This window comes from Oncorhynchus masou, unplaced genomic scaffold (genome assembly GCF_036934945.1).
Source record: "Oncorhynchus masou masou isolate Uvic2021 unplaced genomic scaffold, UVic_Omas_1.1 unplaced_scaffold_7315, whole genome shotgun sequence".
NCBI classification, from domain to species: Eukaryota; Metazoa; Chordata; class Actinopteri; order Salmoniformes; family Salmonidae; genus Oncorhynchus; species Oncorhynchus masou.
The window spans coordinates 1-12171 of record NW_027013768.1 but is presented as its reverse complement, the minus strand read 5'-3'; the positions used below and the strand labels follow the sequence as shown (position 1 = coordinate 12171).

The 12171-nt window shown below is 49.8% G+C and overlaps 1 protein-coding gene across 1 annotated transcript; it reads left to right on the top strand.

The window, feature by feature from the left end:
• Positions 1 to 704: 704 nt before the first annotated feature.
• On the top strand, positions 705 to 1621 carry LOC135537243 (uncharacterized). Its single transcript, XM_064963425.1, has 2 exons — positions 705 to 796; positions 1039 to 1621. Exons 1-2 carry the CDS (start codon positions 705 to 707, stop codon positions 1619 to 1621), a joined length of 675 nt encoding a protein of 224 aa, XP_064819497.1.
• The last annotated feature ends 10550 nt before the right edge of the window (positions 1622 to 12171 follow it).

Below are 12171 nucleotides of genomic sequence, written 5' to 3'. Positions count from 1 at the left end.
AATGCCAGCTCATCCACTCTAGAAGACTATGGCAGCTCATCACTCTAGAAAACTTTGGGAGCTCGTCCACTCTAGAAGACTATGGCAGCTCGTCCACTCTAGAAGACTATGGGAGCTCATCCACTCCAGAAGACAACGCCAGCTCATCCACGCCAGGAGACTATGGCAGCTCATCCACTCTAGAAGACTATGGGAGCTCGTCCACTCCCTAGAAGACTATGGCAGCTCGTCCACGCTAGGAGACTATGGCAGCTCGCCCACTCTAGAAGACTATGGCAGCTCATCCACTCTAGAAGACTATGGCAGCTCATCCACTCTAGAAACTATGGGAGCTCATCCACTCTAGAAAACTATGGGAGCTCGTCACTTCTAGAAGACTTTGGCAGCTCGTCCACACCAGGAGACTATGGCAGCTCATCCACACCAGGAGACTATGGCAGCTCACACAGGCCAGGAGACTATGACAGCTCGCCCACGCCAGGAGAATATGGCAGCTCATCCACTCTAGAAGACTATGGCAGGTCATCAACTCAAGAAGACTATGGCAGCTCGTCCACTCTAGAAGACTATAGCAACTCATCCACGCCAGGAGACTATGGCAGCTCGTCCACGCCAGGAGAATATGGCAGCTCGTCCACTCTAGAAGACTATAGCAACTCATCAGCGCCAGGAGACTGAGGGCAGCTAATCCACACCAGGAGACGATGGCAGCTCGTCCACGCCAGGGAGACTATGGCAGCTCGTCCACACCAGAGACTATAGCAAGTTCGTCCACGCCAGGAGACAATGACAGCTCGTCACACCAGGAGACTATGACAGCTCATCACGCCAGGAGAATATAGCAGCTCATCCCACTCGAGAAGACTATGGCAGCTCATCAATCTAGGAGACTATGGCAGCTCATCCACACCAGGAAACTATGGCAGCCTGACTAGGCAAGGAGACTATAGCAGCTCATCCACACCAGAGACTATAGCAGCTTGACTACAGGCAGCTCGTCCACGCTATAAGACTGTGCAAATCCCTTGTCCACTCTAGAGCTCATCCGGGTCAAAGTCTACACCCAGGAGACTATAGCAGCTCATCCATGCGAGGAGAATATGGCAACTCGTCCACGCCAGGAGAATATGTCAGTTCGTCCACTCTAGAAAACTATAGCTACTCATCCACGCCAGGAGACTATGGCAGCTCGTCCACGCCAGGAGACTATGGCAGCTCGTCCATGCCAGGAGACTATAGGAGCTCATCCACTCTGGAAGATTATAGCAGCTCATCCACTCTAAAAGACTTTGACAGCTCTGGCCCACGCCAGGAGAATATGGCAGCTCGCCCACTTCTAGAAAACTATAGCTACTCATCCACGCCAGGAGACTATGGCAGCTCGTCCACGCCAGGAGACTATGGCAGCTCGTCCATGCCAGGAGACTATGGCAGCTCATCCACTCTGGAAGATTATAGCAGCTCATCCACTCTAGAAGACTCTGGCAGCTCGTCCACGCCAGGAGACTATGGCAGCTCATCCACCCTAGAAGATTATAGCAGCTCGTCCACTCTAGAAGACTTTGACAGCTGCGTCCACGCCAGGAGACTATGGCAGCTCATCCACGCCAGGAGACTATAGCAGCTCATCCACACCAGGAGACTATGGCAGCTCGCCCCAGGCCAGGAGACTATAGCAGCTCGTCCATACCAGTAGACTATCGCAGCTCATCCACACCAGGAGACTATAGCAGCTCATCCACTCTAGAAGACTATGACAGCTCGTCCACACCAGGAGACAATGGCATCTTGTCCACGCCAAGGAGAATATGGCAGCTCATCCAATCTAGAAGACAATGGCAGCCTCATCCACTCTAGAAGACTATGTCAGCTCGTCCACTCTAGAAGACTATGGCAGCTTCGTCCACTCTAGAAGACTAAAGCAACTCATCCACGCCAGGTGACTTTTGGCAGCTCGTCCGACGTTAGAAGACTATAGCAGCTCATCCATGCCAGGAGATTATGTCAACTGCGTCCACGCCAGGAGAATATGGCAGCTCGTCCACTCTAGAAGACCCTAGCAACTCATCCACGCCAGGAGACTATGGCAGCTCGTCCACGCCAGAAGACTATGGCAGCTCGTCCACTCTGGAGCTCGTCCGCTCATCCACACCAGGAGACTATAGCAGCTCATCCATGCCAAGAGATTTTGGCAACTCGTCCACGCCAGGAGAATTTGGCAGCTCGTCCACTCTAGTAGATCCTAGCAACTCATCCACGCCAGGAGACTATGTCTGCTCGTCCACGCCAGGAGACTATGGCAGCTCTTCCACACCAGGAGACTATGGCAGCTCGCCCAGGCCAGGAGACTATTGCAGCTCATCCAAACCAAGAGACTATAGCAGTTTGTCCACGCCAGGAGACTATGACAGCTCATCCACACCAGGATACTATGGCAGCTCATCCACACCAGGAGACTATAGCAGATCGTCCACTCTAGAAGACTATGACAGCTCGTCAACACCAGGAGACTCATGGCAGCTCGTCCACCCCCAGGAGACTATGGCAGCCTCGCCCAGGCCAGGAGAATATGGCAGCTCATCCACTTCCTAGAAGACTATGGCAGCTCATCCACTCTCTAGAAGACTATGGCAGGTCATCAACCAAGAAGACTATGGCAGATTTTCCACTCAAGAAGACTATGCAGCACCATCCACGCCAGGAGACAAATGGCAGCTCTGTCCACGCTGTAGGGGGGCCATGGCAGCCTGGGCCCACCTCAGAAGACTATAGCAACTCATCAGCGCCAGGAGACTATGGCAGCTCTGTCCACGAAAGGTGACAATGGCAGCTCATCCACACCAGGAGACTATGGCAGCTCGTCCACCTTATATGCAGACTATAGCAGTTCGTCCACACCTGGAGACTATGACAGCTTCCTGGCCCACACCAGGAGACTATGGCAGCTCATCTACACCAGGAGACTATAGCAGTTCGTCCACACCTGGAGACTATAGCAACTCATCAGCGCCAGGAGACTATGGCAGCTCGTCCACCACAGGTGACAATGGCAGCTCATCCACACCAGGAGACTATGGCAGCTCGTCCACACCAGGAGACTATAGCAGTTCGTCCACACCAGGAGACTATCATGCAGCTCGTCCACTCGAAGACTATGACAGCTCGTCCACACCAGGAGACTATGGCAGCTCATCCACACCCAGGAGACTGGCAGCTCGCCCAGGCCAGGAGACTATAGCAGCTCTTCCACACCAGGAGACTATGGCAGCTCGTCCACACCAGGAGACTATAGCAGTTCGTCACACCTGGAGACTATGACAGCTCGTCCACACCAGAGACTATGGCAGCTCATCCACACCAGGAGACTATGGCAGTTACGTCCACACCTGGAGACTATGACAGCTCTCCGTCCATACCGGGGAGACTGTGCAGCTCATCCACACCAGGAGACTATGGCTTCTCGTCCCTCTAGAAGGCCATGACAGCTTGTCCACACCAGGAGACTATGGCATCTTGTCCACGCCAGGAAAATATGGCAGCTCATCCACTCCTAGAAGACTATGGCAGCTTGTCCACTCTAGAAGACTATGGCAGCTCATCCACTCTAGAAGACTGCAAACTCATCCCAGCCAGGTGACTATGGCATCGTCCGCTAGAAGACTGTGGCAGCTGCGTCCCTCTAGGAGCTTTCCGTCCGTCTCTGCATCCCTAGGAGACTATAGCAGCTCATCCATGCCAGAGATTTTGGCAACTCATCCACGCCAGGAGAATATGGCAGCTCGTCACTCACGAAGACCCAGCAACTCATCCACGCCAGTGGAGTCTATGGCAGCTCGTCTTACTTCATGAGACTATGGCAATCATCCACTTGTGGTAGGAAGATTATATCAGCTCATCCACTCTAGAAGACCTGGATATTCACCCACGCCAGGAGACTTTGCAGTTCATCCACTCTAGAAGACTATAGCAACTCATCCACGCCAGGTGACTCATAGCATTCCGTCCACGCCAGAGACTTTGGCAGCTCATCCACTCTAGAAGACTATAGCAACTCATCCGTCATGACTATGGCATCTCGTCCACGCTAGAAGACTGTGGCAGCTGGTCCACTCTAGAGCCTCGTCCGCTCGTCCACACCAGGAGACTATAAGCAGCTCATCCATGCCAAGAGATTTTGGCAACTCGTCCCACGCCAGGAGAATATGGCAGCTCGTCCACTCTAGAAGACCCTAGCAACTCATCCACGCCAGGAGTCTATGGCAGCTCGGTCCACGCCATGAGACTATGGCAACTCATCCACTCTAGAAGATTATATCAGCTCATCCACTCTAGAAGACTTTGACAGCTCGTCCACGCCAGGAGACTTTGGCAGCTCATCCACTCTCAAAGATTATAGCAGCTCATCCACTCTAGAAGACTTTGACAGCTCGTCCACACCAGGAGACTATGGCAGCTCATCCACACCAGGAGACTTTGGCAGCTCATCCACTCTCGAAGATTATAGCAGCTCATCCACTCTAGAAGACTATTGCAGCTCGTCCACATCAGGAGACTATAGCAGCTCATCCACACCAGGATACTATGGCAGCTCATCCACACCAGGAGAATATGGCAGCTCATCCACTCTAGAAGACTATGGCAGCTCGTCCACACCAGGAGACAATGGCATCTTGTCCACGCCAGGAGAATATGGCAGCTCATCCAATCTAGAAGACAATGGCAGCTCATCCACTCCTAGAAGACTATGTCAGCTCGTCCACTCTAGAAGACTATGGCAGCTCGTCCACTCTAGAAGACTAAAGCAACTCATCCACGCCAGGTGACTTTGGCAGCTCGTCCACGTTAGAAGACTATAGCAGCTCATCCATGCCAGGAGATTATGTCAACTCGTCCACGCCAAGGAGAATATGGCAGCTCGTCCACTCTAGAAGACCCTAGCAACTCATCCACGCCAGGAGACTATGGCAGCTCGTCCACGCCAGAAGACTATGGCAGCTCGTCCACTCTGGAGCTCGTCCGCTCATCCACACCCAGGAGACTATAGCAGCTCATCCATGCCAAGAGATTTTGGTAACTCGCCCATCGCCAGGAGAATTTTGGCAGCTCGTCCACTCTAGGAGATCCTAGCAACTCCATCCACGCCAGGAGACTATGGCAGGTCGTCCACGCCAGGAGACTATGGCAGCTCTTCCCACACCAGGAGACTATGGCAGCTAGGAGACATCCACGCCAGGAGAATATGACAGGAGCTCATCCACTCTGGCAGAAGACAATGGCAGCTCGTCCAACGCCAGGAGAATATGGCAGCTCGTCCACTCTCGCCCAGGCCAGGAGACTATGGCAGTGATCCACGCCAGGAGACAATGACAGCTCGTCCACCCAGGAGACTATGACAGCTCGCCCACTCTAGAAGACTCCATGAGACTATTGCAGCTCATCCACTCCAGGAGACTATGGCAGCTCATCCACTCTAGAAGACCATGACAGCTTGTTCAATACCAGGAGCTCATCCACTCTAGAAAACTATGGCAGCTCATCCAATCTAGAAGACTATGAGCAGCTCATCCACACCAGGAGACTATGGCAGCTCATCCACTCTAGAAGACTATGGCAGCTCATCCACTCTAGAAGACTATAGCAACTCATCCACACCAGGTGACTATGGCAGCTCGGGTCCGCCAGAAGACTGTGGCAGCTCATCCAGAGCCTGTCCATTGCCCACACCAGGAGATTATAGCAGCTCGTCCATGCCTCCCTGAGGAGACCATGGCAGCTCACATCCACTCTAGAAGACTATGGCAGCTCATCCACACCAGGAGACTATGGCAGCTTTCAGTCATGCCAGGAGACTATGGCAGCTCATCCACTCTAGAAGATTATGGCAGCTCATCCACTCTAGAAAACTATGACAGCTCGTCCACTCTAGAAGACTATGGCAGCTCATCCACTCTAGAAGACTTGGCAACTCATCCACCCAGAAGACTATAGGGCTCGTCCACTCTAGAAGACAATGGCAGCTCGTCCACTCTAGAAGACTATGGCAGCTGCGTCCACGCCAGGAGACTATGACAGCTCGCCCACTCTAGAAGACTATGGCAGCTCATCCACTCTAGGAAGACTCGCTCCGCTCATCCACTCCAGAAGACTATTACAGCTCATCCATGCCTCCCGTCCACGAAAACTAGGAGCTCATCCACTCTAGGAAGACTTTAGCAGCTCAACCACTCTAGGAGTCTATGGCAGCTCATCCACTCCAGAAGACTATGGCAGCTCATCCACTCTAGAAGACTATAGCAACTCATCCCGCCAGGAGACTACGACAGCTTCGTCCATGCCAGGAGACTATAAAAGCTCATCCACTCTACAGAGATTATAGTGGCTCGTCCACTCTAGAAGACTTTGGCAGCTCATCCAGCACCAGGAGACTATGGCAGCTCATCCACACCAGAGACTTATGGCAGCTCATCCACTCTCGAAGAAAGCACAATGGGAACACCAGGAGACATAGCAGCTCATCCACACCAGGATACTATGGCAGCTCATCACACCAGTGAGACAATGCCAGCTCATCCACTCCTAGGAAGACATGGCAGCTCATCCACTCTAGAAGACGATGGCAGCTCGTCACTCTAGAAGACTATGGCAGCTCGTCCACTCAGGAGACTATGGCAGCTCATCCACTCCAGGAAGACAATGCCAGCTCATCCACTCTAGAAGACTATAGCAGCTCATCCACTCTAGAAGACTATGGGAGCTCGTCCACTCCAGAAGACTAGGCAGCTCGTCCACACCAGGGAGATATGACAGCTCGCCCAGGCCAGGAGACTATGGCAACTCATCCACACCAGGAGACTATGTGGCTCATCCACTCTAGGAAGACTATTACAGCTCATCCACTCTAGAAAACTATGGGAGCTCGTCACTTCTAGAAGACATGGCAGCTCGTCCACACCAGGAGACTATGGCAGCTCATCCACACCAGGAGACTATGGCAGCTCACACACCAGGAGACTATGACAGCTCGCCACACCAGAGACTATGGCAGCTCATCCACTCTAGAAGACTATGGCAGGTCATCAACTCAGAAGACTATGGCAGCTCGTCCACTCTAGAAGACTATAGCAGCTCATCCACGCCAGGAGACTATCAACATTGTTCATTATTGTCGCCAAGATATAAATCAAGACGTTGATTCAAACTCTAATGGTTGTGTCCACTCTAGAAGACTTTATTTAGCAACTCATCATGACAGCCAGGGAGACTGAGGGCAGAACTTGCAACCTTCCAATTACTAGTCCAATGCTCTAACCACTAGGCTACCTTGCCTACCCTTTGTAACAAGCAAAGTGGTTTACATTATTTGTCCCAATAATACAAGACAAATGGAATGATCTAGAAACTAAATTGCAGTAGAACAATGCAGAGGGACATTATTTGAATGCTCTCTGTCTCTCTCCGGTTATTCATCACTTCCAAACAAGGCTACCTGTGGAGAGCAGAGCAGACAGAGGATCTGCATCCCAAATGGAACTCTCTTGCCCTACATAGTGCAGTACTTTTGACCATGGGCCAGAGTCAAAAGTAGTGCACTATAAAGGAATAGGGTGCCATGTGGGACACAGCCAGAGACTGTCTCTCCCTGGAGACACACACCAAGCTCCTGTATATTATGTTTTGCGCATGCTTTAAATTTTTTCTACAGCAACCTAAGTTACTCAAACAGTTACTCAGTCCAAGACCCACTGATACCTAGTGGCAGGATACTCTAAACACAACTGTTGCTATGATACTAGTTTGGTCGCTCTGTCCTTTCTTTGATTGTCTGTAGAAAGAGAGAATGTGCAAAGAAAATGAAACAGAGGTGTCACGTGGCATTCCTGAAGATGTTCTACTTTCTTTCTGTTTGTGAGTCTCTGTCTCTCTTTCTCTTCCTCCCAGTCACTTCTTTCTTTCTTTTTTTCTATCGGGCAGACAGGTAAATTATCCTGACTCTGTCTCCTACTCATAGCTTACACAACGTGCAGTTCAGTGAAGATTTGGAATTGGAGCAAAGTACACAGACAATGAGCAACACTATTCTCCAATAAAATGTGCTCTGCATGCAGAAGTTCAGAAGCAGAGGTTGTTCTTCAGACCTGGGTTCAGGGAAGCACCCAGACTTTGCCAGGAGGAGTGAAAGATGTTTTTCCGCAAACAGCACCTAACCCCTCTGTCTGTCCTTATGGGGTCAATATGTATCAGTCAGACAGAAAAGTAGAGATTTGTATGTATGTGATGTCATTTATTTACCATAACCATAGCTCCTACAGATATACAGTGCATTCTGAAAGTATTTAGACCCTTCCCTTTTTCCACATTTTGTTCACGTTACAACCTTTTTTCTAAAATGGATTAAATAAAACATGTTCCTCATCAATCTACACACAATACCCCATAATGACAAAGCGAAACAGGTTTTTTAGAAATGTTAGCAAATGTATTTAAAATAAAAAACAGATACCTTATTTACATAAGTATTTAGACCCTTTGCTGTGAGACGGAAAACTGAGCTTGTTTCTACAACTTGATTGGAGTTCACCTGTGTAAATTCAATTGATTGGACATGATTTGGAAAGGCACACACCTGTCTTTATAAGGTCCCATAGTTGGCAGTGCTTGTCAGAGCAAAAACAAAAGCCATGAGGTCAAAGGAATTGTCTTAATAACTTCCGCTCACTGAGATGGTCAGCCTGGGCTTCGCTGCCTCCTAGGAAACTATGCAGTTTTTTGTTTTTTACCGGTACATTTTCGCATTAGTACCTTCAGCCATCTTCTAGGTTTCATTACATGCCGAGAAGAACCTACTGTATATAAGATCAGTCAACTCACCATCAGTACAACCAAGAATATGTTTTCGGCGACGCGGATCCTGTGTTCTGCCTTACAAATAGGACAACGGAATGACGATGTAATAGTCTCAAAACGACTGGAAAGCAGGGAACGTAGCGGTCTTCCACTGACTGATGGAGACGGGCACATCGTGCCCCACTTCCTAGCATTCTTCTTGCCAATGTCCAGTCTCTTGACAACAAGGTTGATGAAATCGAGCAAGGGTAGCAGCATTCCGAGGACATCAGAGACTGTCGCGTTCTGTGCTTCACCGGAAACATAGCTCACTGGAGAGACGCTATCCGGCGGTGCCTTAACGAGGTTTCTCCACCCTTATCGCGCCCGACAAAAACAAACACCTTTCTGGTAAGAGAAAGAGGGGTGAAGGTGTGCCTTATGGCTAACGAGGCATGGTGCGATGAAAGAAACATACAGGAACTCAAATCCTTCTGTTCACCTGATTTAGAATTCCTCACAATCAAATGTAGACCGCATTACCTACCAAGAGAATTTTCTTCGATTATAATCACAGCCGTATATATCCCCCCAAGCAGACACATCGATGGCTCTGAACGAACTTTATTTAACTCTTTGCAAACTGGAAACCATTTATCCGGAGGCTGCATTCATCGTTGTTGGGGATTTTAACAAGGCTAATCTGAAAACAAGACTCCCTAAATTTTATCAGCATATCGATTGCGCAACCAGGGGCGGAAAAACCTTGGATCACTGTTACTCTAACTTCCGCGACGCATATAAGGCCCTGCCCCCGCCCCCTTTCGGAAAAGCTGACCACAACTCCATTTTGCTGATACCTGCCTACAGACAAAAGCTAAAAAGAAGCTCCCACGCTGAGGTCTGTCCAACGCTGGTCCGACTAAGCTGACTCCACACTCCAAGACTGCTTCCATCACGTGGACTGGGACATGCTTCAGATTGGCGTCAGATAACAACATTGACGAATACGCTGATTCGGTGTGCGAGTTCATTAGAACGTGCGTTGAAGATGTCGTTCCCATAGCAACGATTAAAACATTCCCTAACCAGAAACCTTGGATTGATGGCAGCATTCGCGTGAAACTGAAAGCGCGAACCACTGCTTTCAATCAGGGCAAGGTGTCTGGTAACATGACTGAATACAAACAATGCAGCTATTCCCTCCGTAAGGCTATCAAACAAGCTAAGCGTCAGTACAGAGACAAAGTAGAATCCCAATTCAACGGCTCAGACACAAGAGGCATGTGGCAGGGTCTACAGTCAATCACGGACTACAGGAAGAAATCCAGCCCAGTCACGGACCAGGATGTCTTGCTCCCAGGCAGACTAAATAACTTTTTGCCCGCTTTGAGGACAATACAGTGCCACTGACACTGCCTGCAACGGAAAAATGCGGTCTCTCCTTCACTGCAGCCGAGGTGAGTAAAACATTTAAACGTGTTAACCCTCGCAAGGCTGCAGGCCCAGACGGCATCCCCAGCCGCGCCCTCAGAGCATGCGCAGACCAGCTGGCTGGTGTGTTTACGGACATATTCAATCAATCCCTATACCAGTCTGCTGTTCCCACATGCTTCAAGAGGGCCACCATTGTTCCTGTTCCCAAGAAAGCTAAGGTAACTGAGCTAAACGACTACCGCCCCGTAGCACTCACTTCCGTCATCATGAAGTGCTTTGAGAGACTAGTCAAGGACCATATCACCTCCACCCTACCTGACTCCCTAGACCCACTCCAATTTGCTTACCGCTCAAATAGGTCCACAGACGATGCAATCTCAACCACACTGCACACTGCCCTAACCCATCTGGACAAGAGGAATACCTATGTGAGAATGCTGTTCATCGACTACAGCTCGGCATTCAACACCATAGTACCCTCCAAGCTCGTCATCAAGCTCGAGACCCTGGGTCTCGACCCCGCTCTGTGCAACTGGGTACTGGACTTCCTGACGGGCCGCCCCAGGTGGTGAGGGTAGGTAACAACATCTCCTCCCCGCTGATCCTCAACACTGGGGCCCCACAAGGGTGCGTTCTGAGCCCTCTCCTGTACTCCCTGTTCACCCACGACTGCGTGGCCACGCACGCCTCCAACTCAATCATCAAGTTTGCGGACGACACAACAGTGGTAGGCTTGATTACCAACAACGACGAGACGGCCTACAGGGAGGAGGTGAGGGCCCTCGGAGTGTGGTGTCAGGAAAATAACCTCACACTCAACGTCAACAAAACTAAGGAGATGATTGTGGACTTCAGGAAACAGCAGAGGGAACACCCCTATCCACATCGATGGAACAGTAGTGGAGAGAGTAGCAAGTTTTAAGTTCCTCGGCATACACATCACAGACAAACTGAATTGGTCCACTCACACAGACAGCATCGTGAAGAAGGCGCAGCAGCGCCTCTTCAACCTCAGGAGGCTGAAGAAATTCGGCTTGTCACCAAAAGCACTCACAAACTTCTACAGAGGCACAATCGAGAGCATCCTGGCGGGCTGTATCACCGCCTGGTACGGCAACTGCTCCGCCCTCAACCGTAAGGCTCTCCAGAGGGTAGTGAGGTCTGCACAACGCATCATCGGGGCAAACTACCTGCCCTCCAGGACACCTACACCACCCGATGTTACAGGAAGGCCATAAAGATCATCAAGGACATCTACCACCCGAGCCACTGCCTGTTCACCCCGCTATCATCCAGAAGGCGAGGTCAGTACAGGTGCATCAAAGCTGGGACCGAGAGACTGAAAAACAGCTTCTATCTCAAGGCCATCAGACTGTTAAACAGCCACCACTAACATTGAGTGGCTGCTGCCTACACACTGACACTGACTCAACTCCAGCCACTTTAATAATGGGAATTGATGGGAAATGTTGTAAATATATCACTAGCCACTTTAAACAATGCTACCTTATATAATGTTACTTACCCTACATTATTCATCTCATATGCATACCTATATACTGTACTCTATATCATCGACTGCATCCTTATGTAATACATGTATCACTAGCCACTTTAACTATGCCACTTTGTTTACATACTCATCTCACATGTATATACTGTACTCGATACCATCTACTGTATCTTGCCTATGCTGCTCTGTACCATCACTCATTCATATATCCTTATGTACATATTCTTTATCCCCTTACACTGTGTATAAGACAGTAGATTAGGAATTGTTAGTTAGATTACTTGTTGGTTATTACTGCATTGTCGGAACTAGAAGCACAAGCATTTCGCTACACTCGCATTAACATCTGCTAACCATGTGTATGTGACAAATAAAATTTGATTTGATTTGATTTAAGT

Coding starts and splice junctions, on each gene's coding strand:
- LOC135537243 (XM_064963425.1), top strand. CDS start 705: ATGGCAGCTCGTCCACGCCAGGGAGACTATGGCAGCTCGTCCACACCA. Junction 797..1,038: donor CCAGGAGACAATGACAGCTC/GTCACACCAGGA, acceptor TGTCCACTCTAG/AGCTCATCCGGGTCAAAGTC.